General features: G+C 47.2%; 1 protein-coding gene across 5 annotated transcripts; it reads right to left on the bottom strand.

The window, feature by feature from the left end:
* Positions 1-5883: 5883 nt before the first annotated feature.
* Positions 5884-25400, bottom strand: INSIG2 (insulin induced gene 2). 5 transcript variants are annotated; one of them, XM_077273424.1, is made up of 6 exons: positions 25302-25400; positions 19823-20059; positions 19633-19757; positions 19235-19401; positions 6319-6418; positions 5884-6248 (listed from the first exon to the last, which is right to left on the bottom strand). In XM_077273424.1, exons 2-6 carry the CDS (start codon positions 20028-20030, stop codon positions 6207-6209), a joined length of 642 nt encoding a protein of 213 aa, XP_077129539.1. In that variant the 5' UTR covers positions 20031-20059; positions 25302-25400; the 3' UTR covers positions 5884-6206. The 5 variants fall into 5 exon arrangements, with proteins under 5 accessions (XP_077129539.1, XP_077129537.1, XP_077129536.1 ...); XM_077273422.1 differs by having other exon boundaries at positions 25205-25336; XM_077273421.1 differs by lacking the exon at positions 25302-25400 and adding an exon at positions 24921-25181.

Here is a 25400-nt window from a genome sequence, read left to right on the forward strand (position 1 = left end):
TCCAGAATCTCACTAATACAGACTTTTTGACCTACCTCCGATCCAGAGACTGCTAAGAATTTTTTACAGATTCTAACAAATGTTTGTTGTAGAAGCCTTCCTACTTTTCAGCAAGGTATTAACAAGTTCCTGAGAAAACCCCTTCTCTCTCAGTAACACCCTTTCAAATTCCACGCCGCTGGATGTAAATTGGACACTCGTGGATGGAGAATCGGACCTTGGGAGAGGACATCTGGAAGCTCCGGAAGAATCCAAGGCTGAGAAACAGACATCTTCTTCAGCCAGGGGAACCATGGTCTCTTGGGCCAGAATGGTGCTATTAAGATTACCCGAGCTCTGTCCTCCCGTATTTTCCTCAGAACTATCGGGATTAAGTTCAATGGGGGAAAGGCATGCATAGGCTAGACTGGAATGCCATGGAATTAGGAGGGCATCCACTGCATACGGGTTTTCGCTGGGATCTAAGGAGCAGAACCGGGGTATCTTCCTGTTTTCTTTGTTGGCAAAAAGGTCTGTCTGGGTACCCCCATAAAAGCCTGATCTGATTGAAGACAGCCTGATTCAGGACCGAATCTCCTTGTCTGAGTCTGTTGCAACTTAAGTAATCAGCCATGATGTTGTGTTTCCCTTTTATAATGAAGGGATGTGAATGACAGTAGATGAGCCTCGGCTATCTGAAAGATACGATCCGTCACTTCCATTAATGACCTGGACCGATTCCCCCCTTGATGGTTAATGTAGGCTACAGTTATCTAGGTGTCTGAAAATAGCCTGACATGTCGGCCCTGTAGGGACATAAGTAAATGACTTACAGAGTTATTAGCAGTAGAACGAGCTCTAAGGTTGGAAGATAAGGCTTGATTGGATTGTGCCCAAATCCCCTGGACCCACATATCACCCATGTGTGCTCCCCAATCCCTGGGGCTAGCATCCGTAGTCATCACTCGAGATATATGGTTTATCCAGGGAACACCTGTCCGTAGGTTTGGTATATGCAACCACCAACGTAAGGATTGTATAGAAGAAACGGACAAGGAAAATCTACTCAAGGTGGCCTTCTAGATGACGAGCATTGCACAGTACATCCCACTGCAGGGTTCTGGTGTGGTACTGGGCCCAAAGAACCGCCAGGATCCAAGCCGTGAGTGAGCCTAACAGGGACATTCCCCTTCTTAATGTGACTGACGGATTATTAACAACCCTGAGTGTCTGCCGTCGAATACTGTCCACCTTTGCCTCTGGTAGGCAGCATTCCTGCAATCTGGAGTCTAGGATGAGACCCAGGAATTCCTACTCTTGAGGGTCGCAATCGTGATTTTTTTTTTTTTTTTTATTAATAATGCACCCCAATCTCTGTAAGGCTGATATTACTTTCCCCAGTTGGGCAGAGCAGTGTGATTCTGAGTGTCCTACAATCAATAAGTCATGCAGATATGGAACCACTAGTACATCCTGTTCATGCAGATGTGCCGCAACCCCAAAGGGGAGTGCTCTGAATTGGAGGTGTTCTACAGTCCCACCCAGTGAAACTGCTGCTCTTAAAAACTGCTGGTGATCTGTGTGTATAGGGACATGATAATGGACGTCTTTGAAAACTAAGCCTACCATGAAACAATTGTTAAACAGTAGCTTTATTGCGGTTTTTACAGACTCCATCTTGAACGAATAGACCAGTAAGAATTTATTTAGGCCTTTCAGACTGATAACAGTACAAAAAGAGCAATCTAGCTTTTCAACCAAAGGGGGGGGGGTTAGGGTAGACCTTCAACAATCGAGTTAGGGTTAGGGTAGACCTTCAACAATCGAACCACCTTCTATTAGTATCCCATCTGTATGAGGGTCTTCCTAAGTAAGGGAACTGTTTTTTTTTTTTACTATCGCTCACTTTTTCCAGTAGTTCATCCAGAACTGAGCTGAATAGATGTACCCCTTCGCATGGAATGCTGCAGAGTTTTGACCTGGCCTGCATGTCCCCCGGCCAACATTTCAGCCATATGGCTCTAAAGGCAGCATTGCAAAGAGACGCTGACCTGGCTGCTAGTTTTACAGAATCTGCCCATGCATCAGAAAGGTAAGCCGCTGCTCCCTGGATTATGGGAAAAGAGGATAAGATCTCATCTCTAGGAACCGTGTCTTTAAGTTGGTCCTCTAAGCAGTCTAGCCATACCATTAGAGGTCATGCTGTATAAGCGGCTGCGATTGATGGTCTGAGAGCTCCTGCTGATGTTTCCCAGGCTCCTTTAAGAAACATATCGGCCCTTCTATCTAGCGGGTCCTTTAAAGTCCCCAAATCCTCAAATGGTAGAGAGGTTCTTTTGGAAGCTTTAGCCACAGCTGCATCGAGTTTTGGGGCCTTATCCCATGCATAAGATGCCGCCTCCTCAAATGGATACTTTATTTTAAAGGATGGCTGAAGAGAACCTTTCCTTTCAGGTTTCTTCCATTCCCGTGTAAGAAGTGAGCTTATTTTGTCGATCACAGGAAAGCATCTACAAGTTTTCCGGTCTAGACCTTTAAAAAAAAAAAAAATTACATCCTGTACAGATTTCTCTGACTGGGTTTTTTCAATCCCCATAGTATTATTTACTGCTTTGACCAGTCGATCTATCCGGTCTAAAGAAAAACATGAATGACCGGACTCGCCCTCTGAAGAAGATGAGGATGAATGGGGAGAATCTGATCTTAGCTCTTCTGAGTCACTCTCGACAATTAAAATTGGGGATCTGGGCTCTCTTTCTTTAACGCCTCTGTCCTGAGATAGGGATTTGACCGAACCCCTGACCTCCTGTCTGACCATCTGTCTTAGGCTCGTGGCAAAGTCTGGTGTCTCCTCTGCTATCAAACACTGAAACCATTGTCTGCATAGTTTCTTTACGTGGCCGTCTGGAAGTGGAACCCTACATTCAGTACATTCCCTATGCTTAGCCTTAGCGGAGCGTTTTTCCCTGATAGATAAGGAGAGAGGGAACATAAGGGGAGGCAACACATCACCAAGTGAACTTTCTCGAAGATCACTTACCCTTGGCATAGTAAAAAATGGTACCGTAGTCTGCGGAGGGTCATTCTCAGCTGGTGACATCTCTACGGCTTGAGGACTTGCCCAGCTTAGACTTTTGACTGGTTCTATCTCCTCCAGGGTGACTACTGCCACTAGATCGCCGCTGGGTAACGGTTGCTTGGGGCTTAAGGGCTGACACTGCTGCTCTGGAGAGTGCTGCAGCACTTCTTGCTCCTGAGACTCCATTTTACAAAATGGCCGAGAAGCACATGGCAGCCCATAATTCTTTATGTAGCTGGCTTCCCCTCAAGGTACTTCCCCTGGCTGGAGGGGTCAGCAGGCCAATCCGGGTGATCTGCCCGGTACAAAATCTGTATGCCACTGGGAGACCCTCCCCCATAAGACCACACCCCCTGCGGGGACATGAACCCCCCCCCCCCGCTCGCTGTGCCGCAGCACACCACACAGCCCCGACGTCCTCCTTGTTACCTGGCTCCGGTGCGCGAGCCCCACGAGTCACCATCATGTCGGCCACCCGCGGCACTTCACAGGGCCGCGTCGAACCAAACGATCACCACTGCGGCACGGACGGCGCATGCCCGACACGTCATCAGGCCGCGTCAAGAGGGACCGCCCCTTCTGGCCACATCATCCAGCCGCGACCCCGTCACGCCAGGAAGCGCTGGACTGCGCCTCTGCCATGCGCGGCACACCGGGACACCACACCCAGCGACATGGCCCTGGTTAGTATGGTCCGGGGAGAAAGCCCCCCCCCCCCGTGGCTTATACTTACCTGTACCTGCAGGGATGGTCACCAAAAGCGAGCGCTCCCCCTGAAGACTGCTTTCTCCTGCCGCTGCCTACCTCCACTGCCCTCCGTGGTGTGGCACTTCCAGCACACCAGACAGACCGAGGAAGGGGACCCCGCCTCCTGAACCGGCCTGCCGGGTCTGGGTCAATCTTCCGTCTTTACATTTCTTCATAAAGTATGTCTGAAGGGGAGAGAGGTACCGCCCTTTTATGTCTGTAGGTTTCCTGTCCCCGAAGGGCGGGTACCGTCTCTCGTTGGTGCTGTCGTGGCAACTGAAAAAAAAAAAAAGTGCTCAACAGAGAAAGGAAAAGAATTCGAAGGATTGTGCAAGAGACAGCAGGGCAAAAAGGGAGTGGAGAAGCATAGAGAGGAAAAGAGTGCAACAGGCCAATGGTGAGAAAGAGAGCAGGTGAGAAAGAGCAGGTGAGAAAGAGCAGGTGAGAAAGAGCAGGTGAGAAAGAGAGCAGGTGAGAAAGAGAGCAGGTGAGAAAGTACACTTGAATCGATAAAGATCAAAATGTGGAAATAGAGCAATAAAGCAAGAAAAAAGTTCGGAAGAGTGAGAGTGAACTGACCACAAAGAGCAAGAAAGGAAAAAAACGGGCAGCGCGCAGGGGATGGGAACAGAAAAGAGCGAGCAAGAGAAACATGATCGCAGCGCTGCCAGTCACATGATGCACACGCCCACAGCTGCCAGTCACATGATGGTGGCGCTCCTGCTCTACGTGCACACGCTCACAGCTGCCAGTCACATGATGGTAGCGCTCCTGCTCTACGTGCACACGCCCACAGCTGCCAGTCACATGATGGTAGCACTCCTGCTCTACGTGCACACGCCCACAGCTGCCAGTCACATGATGGTAGCGCTCCTGCTCTACGTGCACACGCCCACAGCTGCCAGTCACATGATGGTAGCGCTCCTACTCTACGTGCACACGCTCACAGCTGCCAGTCACATGATGGTAGCGCTCCTGCTCTACGTGCACACGCTCACAGCTGCCAGTCACATGATGGTAGCGCTCCTGCTCTACGTGCACACGCTCACAGCTGCCAGTCACATGATGGTAGCGCTCCTGCTCTACGTGCACACGCTCACAGCTGCCAGTCACATGATGGTAGCGCTCCTGCTCTACGTGCACACGCCCACAGCTGCCAGTCACACGATGGTAGCGCTCCTGCTCTACGTGCACACGCCCACAGCTGCCAGTCACACGATGGTAGCGCTCCTGCTCTACGTGCACACGCCCACAGCTGCCAGTCACACGATGGTAGCGCTCCTGCTCTACGTGCACACGCTCACAGCTGCCAGTCACATGATGGTAGCGCTCCTGCTCTACGTGCACACGCTCACAGCTGCCAGTCACATGATGGTAGCGCTCCTGCTCTACGTGCACACGCCCACAGCTGCCAGTCACATGATGGTAGCGCTCCTGCTCTACGTGCACACGCCCACAGCTGCCAGTCACATGATGGTAGCGCTCCTGCTCTACGTGCACACGCCCACAGCTGCCAGTCACATGATGGTAGCGCTCCTGCTCTACGTGCACACGCTCACAGCTGCCAGTCACATGATGGTAGCGCTCCTGCTCTACGTGCACACGCTCACAGCTGCCAGTCACATGATGGTAGCGCTCCTGCTCTACGTGCACACGCTCACAGCTGCCAGTCACATGATGGTAGCGCTCCTGCTCTACGTGCACACGCTCACAGCTGCCAGTCACATGATGGTGGCGCTCCTACTCTACGTGCACACGCTCACAGCTGCCAGTCACATGATGGTAGCGCTCCTGCTCTACGTGCACACGCTCACAGCTGCCAGTCACATGATGGTAGCGCTCCTGCTCTACGTGCACACGCTCACAGCTGCCAGTCACATGATGGTAGCGCTCCTGCTCTACGTGCACACGCTCACAGCTGCCAGTCACATGATGGTAGCGCTCCTGCTCTACGTGCACACGCCCACAGCTGCCAGTCACATGATGGTAGCGCTCCTGCTCTACGTGCACACGCTCACAGCTGCCAGTCACATGATTATGGCGGTGTTTTTATTCATGGACATGATCACAAGTGCCCATCACCATTGGTTAACGTTTTATTAGCAGTGGCAAGGATTTGATGATTGGAGATACTTGCCGCTGCTGTTCACTCAGTGTAATGCTGACAATATAAATGACACATCAGGACCTCGTCTCACGCCAGTCACAAAAAAAAAAAATATATACAGAATCTCTCTTCTGTATCATCCCACCATAGTGGGGGAAGGGGTAAGCATTTTCAAGGAGCCTCAAAATGTCCAGTACCATCCCCAAAACAAGGGGTAATCCTGCAGAAGAAGCAATCACAGATTGCAGTAAGTCTCCAGAGGTCGTCACACTTGTCACAGAGCTCGCTCTCTCCTTAGTCCTTATGAGACTTCTCCATCACAGATTTCCGCTCATACTGAAATGGAAGATAACAGACAGTAAGTCAGAGACGAGGTGCGGAGCCACATTTACAGGACACAACCCACCATCTCCAGCTGACGGCCAATATTCCCCATCGTGATCCCACCAGCAAAAAATACACAAGGCAGCCAGGAGCGCACGTATAGGAAGTCCGGAGAGGTGTACCTGCCGAGACAGGAGGCCGTCAGATGAGCATGTATGCACGCACGCACGCACGCACGCACGCACACACCCCGAGGATAAGCGTCAAGAGCATATATACAGCGGCATGGAAAGCTTTGTGCACCCCTGGTCAAAATTACTGTTACTGTGAACAGTTAAGCAAGTTAAAAATGAAATGATCCCTAAAAGGCCTAAAGTTACAGATGTTTGTATTTTAGGCAAGAAAGTCAAGTCATTTCTTACATTTTACAGAAAGGAAAATGAGCCGATGGAAAAGTTTGTGCACCCTTTGTGATGTGTGTGCTCAGATAACTGACCAAGGGGTCAGACTTTAATTAGCCTGTTAGGGTTATGGCTTATTCACACTCATCGTTAGGAAATGCCAGGTGATGCAAATTCCCAGCTTTATAAAAATCCAGCCTCCTCTAACCTTGTGCCAAAAAACAGCAGCCATGGGATCTTTTAAGCAGCTGCTGAGCACTCTTAAATGGTGGCCACAAAGCAGGAGGCTATAAGAAGAGAGCAAAGCCTTTTCAAGTTGTCATTTCCTCATTTTGAAATGTAATTAAGAAATGGCCTTTACCAGGAACAGCGCAGGTCAAGATAAGGTCTGGAAGACCAAGCAAAATTTCAGTGCGAGCTGCTCGTAGGATTGCTGGAGAGGCAAATCAGAACCCCAGCTTGACTGCAAAAGACCTTCAGAAAGATTTACCAGTCACTGAAGTTGTGGTACCTTTTTTACTGTTCAGAGACACACCAAATGTCCGCTCCCCTTTTACCATGGGCGTAATAAAGTACTACTTAGACAACATAGGTTGAGGATAAAACAGTGTGGAAACACTTTAATGAACCACAAAACAGGAAAATAACACAATGAACAAACCCAGCAACGTACGCAAGATGATGCACATTACAGAGTCTCACTCTTCCACTGACTTGCCAGGAAAAGAGCATCTTGACTTCAGGAGCTTCCAGGACAGACTACCCCACCTGTGGCATGCACAGAAAGGTGGTAACAACAAGCTTAGGAAGCTGATAGTTGATTGGGGTACAAGGCCAGGTGACCGGTGGGTCACAACCTGGCTTCTCCAAACATCTTCATGGGGCTTAGATGACCAGTGGGTCCACATCCTGATCTCTCCAAACGTATCCATGGGTTCAGTAGCGGTCAATAGAGCAAATATGTATTCTTTCAGCTGGGGCCGTGGTCCCCTAAGCTGGCATCCTGTAGAATGTCAAATCTGTGTCCCTCGTGATCGAGCCATGATGTCTTGACAGCTGTCGTGTAGAGTGCTCCTGGCTGTAGTTTTGTACAGAATCTATGGATCTCTTGAATATAATTGTTAGAGGCAAATGCTCCCTTTTTATAGGTCATAACTGTTCTTCAAACCAACATTCAGCCTAATGGCTAACTGAAAGTAGGACGTCTGAATAATTAAAGATTAAATGCTGTGTTGTCACACAAGCCTGAGGCATTTTGGAAACAAATCCTGTGGACTGATGAGGTTAAAGTATAGCTCTTTGGCCACAATGATGAAAAATCTGTAGCTAGACCTCAAAATAGCAGAAGATGCAAGACGACCAAGGAATCTCACAGAACTGGAGGAAATCCCCAAGAAAGAATGGAGGAAAATCCCTAAAAATAGAAAAAAACTTTTGCCTGGCTACAAAAAGCGTCTACAAGCTGTGATACCCGCAAAAGGGGCGCCACTAGGTACTATCCGTGCAGGGTGCACAAACCTTTTGCATTGACCCATTTTCATAAATTGTAAGCATAAAAGGTATCTAGATGTATTTTTTATTGTTGCTTAAAATAAAAAGGAAATGAGTCATTTGTAACTTTAGGCCTTTTAGATAATTTTATCTTCCAACTTTCCACATGCCGCCCTGGAGCACAAGAATCTCTGTAACGGAACACTACAAATCCAGATTCCACAACAACCACATGACGGACTTCATCCTCAGGTATCGGTGTAATCAGTATAACGGCACCGACCTGACACTGTCTGTGGTCACTGAGCACAATCCTTATCACAGGTATCAGTGTAATCAGTATAAAGGCACCGACCTGACACTGTCTGTAGTCACTGAGCACAATCCTGATCACAGGTATCAGTGTAATCAGTATAAAGGCACCGACCTGACACTGTCTGTAGTCACTGAGCACAATCCTGATCACAGATATCAGTGTAATCAGTATAACGGCACCGACCAGACACTGCCTGTAGTCACTGAGCACAATCCTGATCACAGGTATCAGTGTAATCAGTATAACGGCACCGACCTGACATTGTCTGTAGTCACTGAGCACAATCCTGATCACAGGTATCAGTGTAATCAGTATAACGGCACCGACCTGACACTGTCTGTGGTCACTGAGCACAATCCTGATCACAGGTATCAGTGTAATCAGTATAACGACACCGACCTGACACTGTCTGTAGTCACTGATCACAATCCTTATCACAGGTATCAGTGTAATCAGTATAACGGCACCGACCTGACACTGTCTGTGGTCACTGATCACAATCCTTATCACAGGTATCAGTGTAATCGGTATAACGGCACCGACCTGACACTGTCTGTAGTCACTGAGCACAATCCTGATCACAGGTATCAGTGTAATCAGTATAACGGCACCGACCTGACACTGTAGTCACTGAGCACAATCCTGATCACAGGTATCAGTGTAATCAGTATAACGGCACCGACCTGACACTGTAGTCACTGAGCACAGTCCTGATCACAGATATCAGTGTAATCAGTATAACGGCACCGACCAGACACTGCCTGTAGTCACTGAACACAATCCTCATCACAGGTATCAGTGTAATCAGTATAACGGCACCGACCTGACACGGTCTGTAGTCACTGAGCACAATCCTGATCACAGGTATCAGTGTAATCAGTATAACGGCACCGACCTGGCACTGTCTGTGGTCACTGAGCACAATCCTTATCACAGGTATCAGTGTAATCAGTATAACGGCACCGACCTGACACTGTCTGTAGTCACTGAGCACAATCCTGATCACAGGTATCAGTGTAATCAGTATAACCGCACCGACCTGACACTGTCTGTAGTCACTGAGCACAATCCTGATCACAGGTATCAGTGTAATCAGTATAACGGCACCGACCTGGCACTGTCTGTGGTCACTGAGCACAATCCTTATCACAGGTATCAGTGTAATCAGTATAACGGCACCGACCTGACACTGTCTGTAGTCACTGAGCACAATCCTGATCACAGGTATCAGTGTAATCAGTATAACCGCACCGACCTGACACTGTCTGTAGTCACTGAGCACAATCCTGATCACAGGTATCAGTGTAATCAGTATAACGGCACCGACCTGACACGGTCTGTAGTCACTGAGCACAATCCTGATCACAGGTATCAGTGTAATCAGTATAACGACACCGACCTGACACTGTCTGTAGTCACTGAGCACAATCCTGATCACAGGTATCAGTGTAATCAGTATAACGACACCGACCTGACACTGTCTGTAGTCACTGCGCACAATCCTGATAATAATAATCTTTATTTTTATATAGCGCTAACATATTCCGCAGTGCTTTACAGTTTGAACACATTATCGCTGTCCCCAATGGGGCTCACAACCTAAATTCCCTATCAGTATATCTTTGGAGTGTGGGAGGAAACCGGAGAACCCGGAGAAAACCCACGCAAACACGGAGAGAACATATAAACTCTCTGCAGATGTTGTCCTTGGTGGGGTTTGAACCCAGGACTCCAGTGCTGCAAGGCTGCGGTACTAACCACTGCGCCACCATGCTGCCCTGATCACAGGTATCAGTGTAATCAGTATAACGGCACCGACCTGACACTGTCTGTAGTCACTGAGCACAATCCTGATCACCGGTATCAGTGTAATCGGTATAACCGTGCCGACCTGACACTGTCTGTAGTCACTGAGCACAATCCTGATCACAGGTATCAGTGTAATCAGTATAACGGCCCCGACCTGACACTGTCTGTAGTCACTGAGCACAATCCTGATCACAGGTATCAGTGTAATCAGTATAACTGCACCGACCTGACACTGCCTGTAGTCACCGAGCACAATCCTGCCGACAAGTCATTTTAACGGTTCACAACATTACAATTTGACCAGGAGTACCAAAACCTTTACATGCCACTGAGGAACAGCATCGAGAGCATACATCCAGTGGCTTGCGAAAGTACACACACACACACACACACACACACAATTTCACTGTTTTTTTTTTTTTTTTTGGGGGGGGGGGTTTTGAGCGCGTTTCGCCGCCAGCTTCTTCCAGGGGCGTGTCAAGGTGAGGGGAAGCCGTGTACTTATGTGAGCTCTACCCTATCAGCAATGCCCAGCGCCGGTCAGGTGATGCGGCGCATCGCGTGTCCTCCCCGCCTCCTACGTCACCCTTCTGTGACGACGCTCAATGACACGCACGCTACCATTTGCGTGTCAGTGTCCGTGTAAGAGCGTCTACCGGAAGTGACGGAGTTCGGGGCCGGCACGCATGCGCACTACCCACCGGCATTTAGAAAAACTCTGTGAAGAACAACGCTGTACAGAAAAAGGGAAAGAAGGAAGACGGAGGAAAAAGAAGTAATAAAAGCAAAGGACATTCTCCATAATGAGTCCCAGCTTAGCGGCCATATTACAATCAGTACAAGGCTTCCCCTCACCTTGACACGCCCCCGGAAGAAGCTGGCGGCGAAACGCGCGTCGGGGTGAGGGGACGCCAGGACCAAACCACGCTATAGGTAACCACCAACTTCCTAATATTTACTACCTTATTGTATAGTCTATTGTATAGTCTACCATGCTTTATCTTGATGCTTTATATTACTCTTTTATACAGAGAGGCAGCAGTTGTAGATAAGAGTCTTCATAAGCATGTATGTTAATTGTAACACAGGCTTTCCAAGCTGCTATTATTGCATGGCTTCTTAGGACTTACAATTGGCTTTGACCATTTAGAATTGGTTACTTTTTGTGGGGAATTTTTCTTTGTGTATACCTGGCGTCCTCTAGACGGTATTTTGCTTTTTTATTGTGGTTTTATTGTATATTGTCACATGTGACTTAATAAAAATATTGATTTTATTCATATGTGGGATCTCTTCTTTGTCCCTTGGATGAATTAGATGGGATTTGTGTGTGTAGTCATTTGAAGTGCCCCCCTAAATAATTTAGGACATTAGTTGATTTATACTATTTTTGCTGTTTTTATAACAGTGAGTCCGCTATGATGGATCTTCGAGCCAAAGAATTGACGTGGCGTACTAAAGCAGAAGACATTTTTAAGCAAAATACCGGTTTCGTTTCACAGGATGCCAATAATAGTCAGAAAGAGTACATGTTCAAATATAAGAGTGCTTTACAGAAAAAAACTAAGATCTGGTGGAATCGTGCAGCCCTAGAAAATTATTTGGATAAAAAAATTATTCCTCGTGGCCTTAGAGTACAACTCTATCCCACCTTTGACCTAAATAATGATGATTTGATAAGTAGATGGAAGGAGGCAGCAACAACGTGCTCTCTGGATTTTATAAAAATCATTGTGGAACATAATATGGCAACTCTCAAAGATATTGACGGTGATTTAGAGTCATGGTATAAGGCAATGCAGACTGGTATGTCTAAAGAATCTTTGGAAATATGGCTAAAAGAATTGGGGAAGGAAGTTGACAAATGGGAGGATGATGTCAGTAAAGGAAAACTTAAAAAATTTATGAGAGATACAAAAGACTATGACACACAAAAAATCTATAGATGGCAACAACAGAAGAGAGGTGAAATCCCGGTACAACAGACTTCAAGGGACAGATCGGATGTGTCAAGTATGTCTGGAAGTGAAAGTGGGGCATCGGCCAGCGAAACAGGATATAATAGGGATTTTCAGTTAAGGACTGGGGGGAGACGAAATTATCCTGATATCTTTCAAAAACCCCGGAAACACAGAAATGCAAAGGACCATCTAAAGGTGATTAATTTGTCTAATCATATTTTGACATCCCCTCAAATTAACCTCCTGGAAAAAGGTCTTAATTTTTCTCCTTCTTCTCGTCTAGACTCCTTTACTGCGGTGAAGGATCTTAATTTATTTGCAAGAAAGATCGTATTGCAAAAATTACACTACAAACCTGAGACATTTGAAATTGGAGATAATGAAGTGATTCAAATTTTGGAGTCACTAGCAGAAGAAAGTGAACCGCATGAGGTAAGTACTATCCCCTCTAGCCTGTTCACCAAATCCAAGAATTTTTCATCTCTTAGTATATGCCCTGCCATAGAAATTTTTACTCGGCTGGTTACCAAAGATATTGAAACCTTAGCTCGGACCCAAAAAAATGGAGATAATTTGTCTAAAGAGGAAAGAGAAGCCTTAAGACAACTAGGAGATTGGGACGACGTGGTTTTAAAACCAGCCGATAAAGGGGGAAATTTAGTAATTTGGCCAAAAGTAATGTATGAGAATCAGGCCTATAAACTCCTTAATGATGGCAAGTGTTATAAAAGACTCACTTCAAACCCGACTTCATCTTTCCAACAGAGCCTGGTGTCAATATTGGAGACAGCATTTGAAAAAGGTCTAATTACTAAGAGTTTTTTAGACCGAATTCGGGATCATCAACCCAAAATGCCTACCTTATATTTGATACCTAAGGTACATAAAAATGCTTTAGACCCACCGGGACGGCCCATTGTGGCAGGGAATGAGGGCTTATGTGAAGTTATCTGCAATGTGATTGATCATTTTTTGAAGCCGATTGTTTCTACTTTGCCCTCTTTTATCAGAGATACCAGCCAAGCTTTACAGCGAATGGATCAGCTACAGCTGGAAGATAATCAAATTTTGGTGACAGCTGATGTGGAAGCTTTGTATTCTTCAATAAAGCATGGTGATGGTCTTGCAGCAACAGCCCTGTTCCTCCGCTCTAGTAATATCGAAGACACTCTAGGGGACCTCATCCTGATTCTCCTTGAATTTGTGTTGAAACATAACATCTTCACCTTTAACAACAAGACCTATCTGCAGCTCCAAGGTACGGCAATGGGGGCGTCTTGTGCCCCCTCATATGCCAATTTATTCCTTGGAGCATGGGAGAGAGATATTTTTATGGGTGACAAAATTGTGGAGATAGGGGGGGTCCATAACTGGATGAGGTATATAGACGACATTATGTTTGTCTGGGAAGGTACGGAACAGGGTTTTGAAGATCTGATGAAAAAACTGAATGACAATGACATTAACGTAAAACTCACCTTTAAATCTGGCAGGTGTCTTGAATTTTTGGACATCTGGATGGAGGCTTCTGATACTGGAATCATCAAAACTGACATATATAGAAAACCGACGGCTACAAATTCATATCTTCAGGCTGATTCAGCGCATCTTGCCAGTACCATCCGCGGCATTCCCATAGGTCAGTTCTTAAGGGCTAAGAAAATCTGCTCGGATCAAATGAGTTTTGATAAACAAAGTATAGAACTGACCAGGAGATTTGAAAACCGAGGATACAGCCGTAGGATGATAAAAAGAGGACAGAGGAGGGCGGAAGCGGTTTCACGTAATGATCTATTGTATAAAAATCAGCCTAAGAAGAGGGATGACAATAAACAAATACGGTTCATCTCAACATTTAATGGCCAGTGGCGTAATTTGCAAGAGGTAATCCAGCAACACTGGAAAGTACTGCTCACAGATCCCATCTTGAGAAAGATTTTACCAACATCCCCCCAATGTGTTGCAAGACGTTCAGCTAATTTTAAAGACCTATTAGTGCATAGCCACTACGAGTCGAAAGGAGTTTCTGGTATCAAATCTTTATCTTGGGGTTTTTTCCCGTGTGGCTTGTGTAAAGCCTGTGGGAATTTGGACAAATCCAAAAAATTTGGAAATTTTGATGGATCACGTCAATTCGACATTCGTAGGCACCTTACCTGCATGTCCAGAGGGGTTGTTTATCATGCTCTCTGCCCATGCGGGAAGGTGTATATAGGCTTGACCACGAGGGAACTGAAAATTCGGGTCAGAGAACATGTTTTAGACATAGAAAAAGCTGCTGTAGTGAAGGATGATGTTTTGTTAAAAACACTCCCTAGGCACTTTAAAAGATATCATAAGTGCAACCCTCGTGGCCTGCGAATTAAAGCCATTGATCAGGTGGATTTGGGAGTGAGGGGTGGAGACATCAAGAAATCTCTTGCAAAACTTGAATGCCGCTGGATTTACCGTTTAGGCACTAAGTCCGGCTGGACTTAATGAGAACATGGGCCTTTCTGCTTTCTTATGATTGGCATCCTTTTTAGTAAGGGGAAGGGGAGTCCATTTACATTGGTTTATTAAATGTTTATATATGCTGATTTAAAAATTTTTTTCATTTCCATTATCTTTAGTTTTATTTATGTGAGCAGTTGTCCTTGTCGATGGAGGGCTGTAAGAAGAAATGTGGACTAATCCATTGGCCATCATATTACTATCTTCATGCCCTATGGAGGAAGAATGGAATATGGAGGAGGATTTTAGGATTAATAATGATTTATATTTGGTTGTCTCTCTCTATACATAATTGGCTTTTTGAATTAGTAAAAATCTTTTTTATAGATTTATTATATTCTGCCAAGGTTTCAGGTGGGCATAATTTGTAAACTTGCCTCCCTTTGAGAATATAACTGTAATCTGGCTAGTACAATTTAGTGTGCATATATTAGTAAGGGTGTTTTTGGTAATATACACTGCACTGTATTTGTTTTTATGTGTATTATATGGACTTTGTATAGGGGTAGTACTTAATCTAGCACCTTGTGTGTATATATATATATATTCTTAGCACTTAGTATTGTATTTATTTGTATGTGTATTATATGGTCTTGTATAGGGGTAGTACATAATAGAGCACTTTATGTATATATAAATATATATATATATAATTTTAGCACTCATCTTGTATTCACTCTTTGTACCTTATTATAATTATGTTTTATTGTGGATCTTTAATGAAGCCACTGAGAAATTATGGCACTTTGTTATAGTTTTGAGATACACTAGTATGATATAGCACATATGCACTTTATAATGATATATGCTCACCTTAATTTTAATAAGGCCTAATGTCATAACATCATGGCACCTATTTTATAAACATAGTTATGCGACACATTATAGCAATATATAGCACAATATGCACTTTATACACATAGATATGTACTTTTTCAATGAGGCACAAAAGTGATATAGAATTAGTTATATATTGTACTGATTGTAATATGGCCGCTAAGCTGGGACTCATTATGGAGAATGTCCTCTGCTTTTATTTCTTCTTTTTCCTCCGTCTTCCTTCTTTCCCTTTTTCTGTACAGCGTTGTTCTTCACAGAGTTTTTCTAAGTGCCGGTGGGTAGTGCGCATGCGTGCCGGCCCCGAACTCCGTCACTTCCGGTAGACGCTCTTACACGGACACTGACACGCAAATGGTAGCGTGCGTGTCATTGAGCGTCGTCACGGAAGGGTGACGTAGGAGGCGGGGAGGACACGCGATGCGCCGCATCACCTGACCGGCGCTGGGCATTGCTGATAGGGTAGAGCTCACATAAGTACACGGCTTCCCCTCACCTTGACACGCCCCCGGAAGAAGCTGGCGGCGAAACGCGCGTCGGGGTGAGGGGACGCCAGGACCAAACCACGCTATAGGTATCCACCAACTTCCTAATATTTACTACCTTATTGTATAGTCTACCATGCTTTATCTTGATGCTTTATATTACTCTTTTATACAGAGAGGTAGCAGTTGTAGATAAGAGTCTTCATAAGCCTGTATGTTAATTGTAACACAGGCTTTCCAAGCTGCTATTATTGCATGGCTTCTTAGGACTTACAATTGGCTTTGACCATTTCGAATTGGTTACTTTTTGTGGGGAATTTTTCTTTGTGTATACCTGGCGTCCTCTAGACGGTATTTTGCTTTTTTATTGTGGTTTTATTGTATATTGTCACATGTGACTTAATAAAAATATTGATTTTATTCATATGTGGGATCTCTTCTTTGTCCCTTGGATGAATTAGATGGGATTTGTGTGTGTAAAAAATGTTACATGTAACATTTTTTGCTGCCGACGGACCGCCATTTTCGACCGCGCATGCGCGGCCGGAACTCCGCCCCCACCTCACAATGGAGCGGCGGATGCGCTGGATTAAATGCATCCGCTGCCCCCGTTGTGCGGCGTATACAACGCTAGCGTCGGTACGACGCACTGCGACGGGCCGAGTACGACGCTAGTGTGAAAGTAGCCTAAGTGGCAGGATTCCTTCCTAATTACTGATAGACCTCAGCCGATTTCAGGACGTTCCAGGGCTTTTTGCTCCTCTCCAGCTGTTCAGCACTTTCCCCTGCGTCATTTCTCATTATTACACATAATGTATGGACATCTCTGGTGATTTCTGTCCTGTGTGGATTGGATGGTTGTTACTAACATCTAGGGAGAATTTCATGTCAATATCACCTTTACCAATAGATTTCCTGAGAAAATCAGTGATGTGTTAAATACTTATTTCACCCGTCGTATACTGCACATATACACAGAAAGAGGACGGGCGTCAAGAGAGTGCAATCACATGGGACGAGCTTCAAGAAGGCATTTAGACAGAATTGGAGTATCAGGAACATGCAAACACAAAAGCGGGCACATTAAGAGGAGGGCGAAGGCAAGGAGGGCACACAGGGAGGAGGACAAAGGCAAGGAGGGCACACAGGGAGGACGGCGAAGGCAAGGAGGGCACACAGGGAGGACGACGAAGGCAAGGAGGGCGAAGGCAAGGAGGGCACACAGGGAGGAGGGCGAAGGCAAGGAGGGCACACAGGGAGGAGGACGAAGGCAAGGAGGGCACACAGGGAGGAGGGCGAAGGCAAGGAGGGCACACAGGGAGGAGGACGAAGGCAAGGAGGGCACACAGGGAGGAGGACGAAGGCAAGGAGGGCACACAGGGAGGAGGACGAAGGCAAGGAGGGCACACAGGGAGGAGGACGAAGGCAAGGAGGGCACACAGGGAGGAGGACGAAGGCAAGGAGGGCGAAGGCAAGGAGGGCACACAGGGAGGAGGGCGAAGGCAAGGAGGGCACACAGGGAGGAGGACGAAGGCAAGGAGGGTGAAGGCAAGGAGGGCACACAGGGAGGAGGGCGAAGGCAAGGAGGGCGAAGGCAAGGAGGGCACACAGGGAGGAGGGCGAAGGCGAGGAGGGCACACAGGGAGGAGGAAACAGGGAGGAGGACGAAGGCAAGGAGGCCACACAGGGAGGAGGACGAAGGCAAGGAGGGCACACAGGGAGGAGGACGAAGGCAAGGAGGGCACACAGGGAGGAGGACGAAGGCAAGGAGGGCACACAGGGAGGAGGACGAAGGCAAGGAGGGCACACAGGGAGGAGGACGAAGGCAAGGAGGGCACAGGCAAGGAGGGCACACAGGGAGGAGGGCGAAGGCAAGGAGGGCACACAGGGAGGAGGACGAAGGCAAGGAGGGCACACGGAGCAGGACGAAGGCAAGGAGGGCACACAGGGAGGGGGACGAAGGCAAGGAGGGCACACAGGGAGGGGGACGAAGGCAAGGAAGGCACAGGCAAGGAGGGCACACGGAGGAGGGCGAAGGCAAGGAGGGCACACAGGGAGGAGGGCGAAGGCAAGGAGGGCACACAGGGAGGAGGGCGAAGGCAAGGAGGGCACACAGGGAGGAGGGCGAAGGCAAGGAGGGCACACAGGGAGGAGGGCGAAGGCAAGGAGGGCACACAGGGAGGAGAAAGAAGGCAAGGAGGGCACAGAGGGAGGAGGAAGAAGGCAAGGAGGGCACACAGGGAGGAGGAAGAAGGCAAGGAGGGCACAGGCAAGGAGGGCACACAGGGAGGAGGGCGAAGGCAAGGAGGGCACACAGGGAGGAGGACGAAGGCAAGGAGGGCACACAGGGAGGAGGACGAAGGCAAGGAGGGCACACAGGGAGGAGGACGAAGGCAAGGAGGGCACACAGGGAGGAGGACGAAGGCAAGGAGGGCACACAGGGAGGAGGACGAAGGCAAGGAGGGCACACAGGGAGGGGGACGAAGGCAAGGAGGGCAAACGGAGGAGGACACAGGGAGGAGGACGAAGGCAAGGAGGGCACACAGGGAGGAGGACGAAGGCAAGGAGGGCACACAGGGAGGAGGACGAAGGCAAGGAGGGCACACAGGGAGGAGGACGAAGGCAAGGAGGGCACACAGGGAGGAGGACGAAGGCAAGGAGGGCACACGGAGGAGGACACAGGGAGGAGGACGAAGGCAAGGAGGGCACACAGGGAGGAGGGCGAAGGCAAGGAGGGCACACAGGGAGGAGGACGAAGGCAAGGAGGGTGAAGGCAAGGAGGGCACAAGAGAAGCGTTCGGAGAGCACACGCAAAGGGCGAGGGTAAAGGAAAGTGCACAGAGGAGCATTAGGGTTCATACTCACTTGCGAGTAACTCGGATGAGTCTTGCAAGGCAATACCCGGCACTGCACCCGGCACTAAGGAGCGAAGCGTGCGGCTGCATGTATTACTATGAGGCCGCATGCTCTGCTCCTGAGTGCCGGGTATTGCCGTGCGAGACTCATCCGAATTGCTTGCACGTATGAGCCCTTAGGAGAGCACACGCCGAGGGTAAGGGCAAAGAGAACAGAGGACAGAAGACGAGCATTAGGAGAGCACACGCCGAGGGTAAGGGCAAAGAGCACAGAGGAGGAGCATCAAGAGACATCTATGCACAATAGTGCACGCACGCACGCGCACACACACACGACAGGTGACACTCACTGGTACACTCCATTGTACACCAGCAGCTGAGACACAAGTGTGGCGAAGAAGGCAATGCAGACCCCCAGACCCAGGCCGCTCCGAGACCTGTCGAATGTCCACCACAGCCCGATGGACAGAGCGGCCAACGTCAGCGACAGTTGCAGGTTATTAGCGAAATCCACCTTCTGATGAGAGGAGTCAAGGAGAAGAAAAGCACAATGAGAATCCGTGGAGGAGCCAAGATCTCAACCACCCAGGAGATGCATCCGACAGCCAGGGCCTCCTGCTGCACGAAGCGAAGGTGGGGAGACCGGCCCAGAGGACACTACACACACACAATACCCCCCAGAGGACCCACGTAATCACGTACGCTAGTGTACGGGCAGTGTGTGATCCCCCCTTAGCAGGTAGGATACAGCACTGGCATGGTTGATGCCCACGAACACCGCTACGCAGCGCATCACGCTGGACCACTCCCTCTTGAATCTGTGCGGCTTCCCCAGCTGTCGGTCGATGCACGGATACAGGAGGCCGATGGCAGCTGCAGAGGAAGAACACAGCGGTGACTCTGCCGACGACGTGAACCCCCCACTGGTGACCACCTACCTGCAGCCGTTCCACAGCAGAGCGGCACCCACCAGGCGGAGGACAGGAGGCTGGAGAGCACGTCCGGGGGGAAGAGCGTCACATTCCTTTGCACCTGCAGAAGATTCAGCACCAGCGCCAGGAAGACCCCAATCAGGAACAGCAGGAGACCGCGCAGCAGCAGATTCATCCTGTGGCCAGGGCGCCGCATATCCTGACCGTCACCCATGACCTGCGGGGGCTGCACCGATCCCACACCTGTGGGCCAGAGGGAGAGAGTCAGCGAGGTCACAGACTAAAACACACACAGCGCTCAAAGTGAGTACACCCCTGCATTATCAGTACAGTATATACAGAATGCACAGGATAAGCGAGTACACCCCTGTATTATCACTACATTATATACACAGTGCTCAGGATAAGTGAGTACACCCCTGCATTATCAGTACAGTATATACAGTTAGGTCCATATATATTTGGACAGAGACAACATTTTTCTAATTTTGGTTATAGACATTACCACAATGAATTTTAAACAAAACAATTCAGATGCAGTTGAAGTTCAGACTTTCAGCTTTCATTTGAGGGTATCCACAATAAAATTGGATGAAGGGTTTAGGAGTTTCAGCTCCTTAACATGTGCGACCCTGTTTTTAAAGGGACCAAAAGTAATTGGACAATTGACTCCAAGGCTATTTCATGAACAGGTGTGGGCAATCCCTTCGTTATGTCGTTCTCAATTAAGCAGATAAAATGCCTGGAGTTGATTTGAGATGTGGTGCTGCATTTGGAAGGTTTTGCTGTGAAGTAAACATGCGGTAAAGGAGCTCTCCATGCAGGTGAAACAAGCCATCCTTAATCTGCGAAAACAGAAAAAACCCATCCGAGAAATTGCTACAATATTAGGAGTGGCAAAATCTACAGTTTGGTACATCCTGAGAAAGAAAGAAAGCACTGGTGATCTCATCAATGCAAAACGACCTGGGTGCCCACGGAAGACAACAGTGGTGGATGATCGCAGAATAATCTCCATGGTGAAGATAAACCCCTTCACAACAGCCAACCAAGTGACCGACACTCTCCAGGAGGTCGGCGTATCAATATCCAAATCTACCATAAAGAGAAGACTGCATGAAAGTAACTACAGAGGGTTCACTGCACGGTGCAGCCACTCATAAGCATCAAGAATAAAAAGGCTAAAAACATCTAAAAAAGCCAGCACAGTTCTGGAAGAACATTCTGTGGACAGATGAAACCAAGATCAACCTCTACCAGAATGATGGAAAGAGAAAAGTATGGTGAAGGTGTGGTACAGCTCATGATCCAAAGCATACCACATCATCTGTAAAACACGGCGGAGGCAGTGTGATGGCTTGGGCATGCATGGCTGCCAGTGGCACTGGGTCACTAGTGTTTATGGATGATGTGACACAGGAATGAATTCTGAGGTATTCAGAGCCGCCATACTGTGTGCTCAGATCCAGCCAAATGCAGCCAAACTGATTGGTCGTCGTTTCATCCTACAGATGGACAATGGCCCAAAACATGAAGCCAAAGCAACCCAGGAGTTTATTAAAGCAAAGAAGTGGAATATTCCGGAATGGCCAAGTCAGTCACCTGATCTCAACCCAATTGAGCAGCATTTCACTTGTTAAAGACTAAACTTCAGACAGAAAGGCCACAAACAAACAGCAGCTGAAAACCACCGCAGTGAAGGCCTGGAGAGCATCAAAAAGGAGGAAACACAGCGTCTGGTGATGTCCATGAGTTCAAGACTTCAGGCAGTCATTGCCAGCCAAGGGTTTTCAACCAAGTACTAGAAATGAACATTTTATTTAAAATTATTGAATCTGTCCAATTACTTTTGGTCCCTTTTAAAAACAGGGTGGCACATGTTAAGGAGCTGAAACTCCTAAACCCTTCATCCAATTTTAATGTGGATACCCTCAAATGAAAGCTGAAAGTCTGAACTTCAACTGCATCTGAATTGTTTTGTTTAAAATTCATTGTGGTAATGTCTATAACCAAAACTAGAAAAATGTTGTCTCTGTCCAAATATATATGGACCTAACTGTATATACAGCGCTCAAAGTGAGTACACCCCTGCATTATCAGTACAGTGTATACAGAGTGCTCAGGATAAGTGAGTACACCCCTGTATCATCACTACATTATATACACAGTGCTCAGGATAAGTGAGTACACCCCTGTATCATCACTACATTATATACACAGTGCTCAGGATAAGTGAGTACACCCCTGCATTATCAGTACAGTGTATACAGTGTGCTCAGGATAAGTGAGCACACCCCTGTATCATCACTACATTATATACACAGTGCTCAGGATAAGTGAGTACACCCCTGCATTATCAGTACAGTGTATACAGTGTGCTCAGGATAAGTGAGTACACCCCTGTATCATCACTACATTATATACACAGTGCTCAGGATAAGTGAGTACACCCCTGCATTATCAGTACAGTGTGCTCAGGATAAGTGAGTACACCCCTGTATTATCACTACATTATATACACAGTGCTCAGGATAAGCGAGTACACCCCTGTATCACTACATTATATACACAGTGCTCAGGATAAGCGAGTACACCCCTGTATCATCACTACATTATATACACAGTGCTCAGGATAAGCGAGTACATCCCTGTATTATCGGTACATTATATACGGTGCTCAGGATAAGTGAGTACACCCCTGCATTATCGGTACAGTATATATACAGTGCTCAGTGTAAGTGAGTACACCCCTGTATTATCGGTACATTATATACACAGTGCTCAGGATAAGTGAGTACACCCCTGTATTATCGGTACATTATATACACAGTGCTCAGTATAAGTGAGTACACCCCTGTATTATCGGTACATTATATACACAGTGCTCAGTATAAGTGAGTACACCCCTGTATTATCGGTACATTATATACAGTGCTCAGGATAAGTGAGTACACCCCTGTATTATCGGTACATTATATACGGTGTTCAGGATAAGTGAGTACACCCCTGCATTATCGGTACATTATATACACAGTGCTCAGGATAAGTGAGTACACCCCTGTATTATCGGTACATTATATACGGTGTTCAGGATAAGTGAGTACACCCCTGCATTATCGGTACATTATATACAGTGCTCAGGATAAGTGAGTACACCCCAGTATTATCGGTACATTATATACGGTGCTCAGGATAAGTGAGTACACCCCTGTATTATCGGTACATTATATACACAGTGCTCAGTATAAGTGAGTACATCCCTGTATTATCGGTACATTATATACACAGTGCTCAGTATAAGTGAGTACACCTGTTATGATCTGGTGGCTTAGGAGCAGCATCAGACGTGCTCTGGAGGAGGTGGGACCTGTACTGACCGCAGACCCTGAACTTAACACCGCAACTAGCAGTAGCCGTGGGATGTACCTACCAGTCCTAGACACCTCGACACAGCCGGAGAACTAATTACCCCTATAGATTGAAACGGAAAACTATCTTGCCTCAGAGAAAATCCCCAAAGGATAGACAGCCCCCCACATATATTGACTGTGAGAGGAGAGGGAAAAAACATAGGCAGACTGAAAACAGAATTTAGCAAAGGAGGCCAATCTAGCTAAATAGACAGAATAGGACAGAGTACTATGCGGTCAGTATTAAAAAACACTAGAAAAATCCACCACAGATAATACAAAAATCTCCACACCTAACTAAAGGCATGGAGGGAAAATCTGCTTCTCCAGAGCTTCCAGCTTGACTGAATAAATCCACACTGACAAAGCTGGACAAGAAAAACATAGAAATGCACTGAACAATAAAGTCCACAGTATGTGGACTGCAAAAACCAAGCCAGGACTTATCTTTCATGATTTGAACAGATAAGCAGGAGAATCCAGGAGGAGATGTGAATCCACCAAGGAACAATGAAACAACTGGCACTAACAAAAGAATCTGGCCAGACTAAATAGCCCAGTCAGAATTGGTAATAAGTGAAAGCACCTGATAACTGCTGAAATCCAAAGGAGAAGCAGTACCACTTATAACCACCGGAGGGAGCCCAAGAGCAGAACTCACAACATACACCCCTGTATTATCGGTACATTATATACACAGTGCTCAGGATAAGCAAGTACACCCCTGTATTATCAGTACATTATATACAGTGCTCAGGATAAGTGAGTACACCCCTGTATTATCGGTACATTATATACACAGTGCTCAGTATAAGTGAGTACACCCCTGTATTATCGGTACATTATATACACAGTGCTCAGTATAAGTGAGTACACCCCTGTATTATCGGTACATTATATACAGTGCTCAGGATAAGTGAGTACACCCCTGTATTATCGGTACATTATATACAGTGCTCAGGATAAGTGAGAACACCCCTGTATTATCGGTACATTATATACACAGTGCTCAGGATAAGTGAGTACACCCCTGTATTATCGGTACATTATATACAGTGCTCAGGATAAGTGAGTACACCCCTGTATTATCGGTACATTATACACAGTGCTCAGGATAAGTGAGTACACCCCTGTATTATCGGTACATTATATACAGTGCTCAGGATAAGTGAGTACACCCCTGTATTATCGGTACATTATATACAGTGCTCAGGATAAGTGAGTACACCCCTGTATTATCGGTACATTATATACACAGTGCTCAGGATAAGTGAGTACACCCCTGTATTATCGATACATTATATACGGTGTTCAGGATAAGTGAGTACACCCCTGTATTATCGGTACATTATATACGGTGTTCAGGATAAGTGAGTACACCCCTGTATTATCGGTACATTATATACGGTGCTCAGGATAAGTGAGTACACCCCTGTATTATCGGTACATTATATACAGTGCTCAGTACAAGTGAGTACACCCCTGTATTATCGGTACATTATATACAGTGTTCAGGATAAGTGAGTACACCCCTGTATTATCGGTACATTATATACAGTGTTCAGGATAAGTGAGTACACCCCACGAAAAAGTTAAATGTTTATCCACAGTTCGCTGGACACTTTGTGACAATTGTGGGTTTCACAGAACATTTCCCCATCACAGGACAGGAGGTTAGAATATTCCATAGATACCACAGTCATGTGATGGAGAAGTGAGTACACCCCACCAGCCTCCATCTAGTGATGTGTGCGGAGACTGCTGACAGCTCGGCTCCCAGAACTCCCCACAGGGTCGGGCCGTCAGGAGACACGTGGCCGCCGTCACTGGGAGGGAGATCCCAGGCGCGGACACCGGCAACATCCACCGCTGCTCCTGACCGGGGGCTCAGCCGTCCGAGAGAAGATGGCGGCGTCCTGCGTCACTGCAGAGCAGCACGTGTGACGTCATGGCCCGACAATGCCGTGCGCATACATACCTACACACCGGCGGCTTGTGTACCCCTCCCCCCAACACCGGCAGTCGGAAACCGGAATGGGGCGGGGCTCGCTGCGGTGCATCCCGGGATTTCTTACCTCTCTGTGTGGTGCTGGCAGTCGGCTGCAGCACTTCTTTTCTGCGTTCCAGCCCTCCTCTTCTGCGTTCCAGCCCTTGTTCTGGCCCTAGCCACGCCT

This window comes from Ranitomeya variabilis, chromosome 7 (assembly GCF_051348905.1).
Source record: "Ranitomeya variabilis isolate aRanVar5 chromosome 7, aRanVar5.hap1, whole genome shotgun sequence".
NCBI lineage: Eukaryota > Metazoa > Chordata > Amphibia > Anura > Dendrobatidae > Ranitomeya > Ranitomeya variabilis.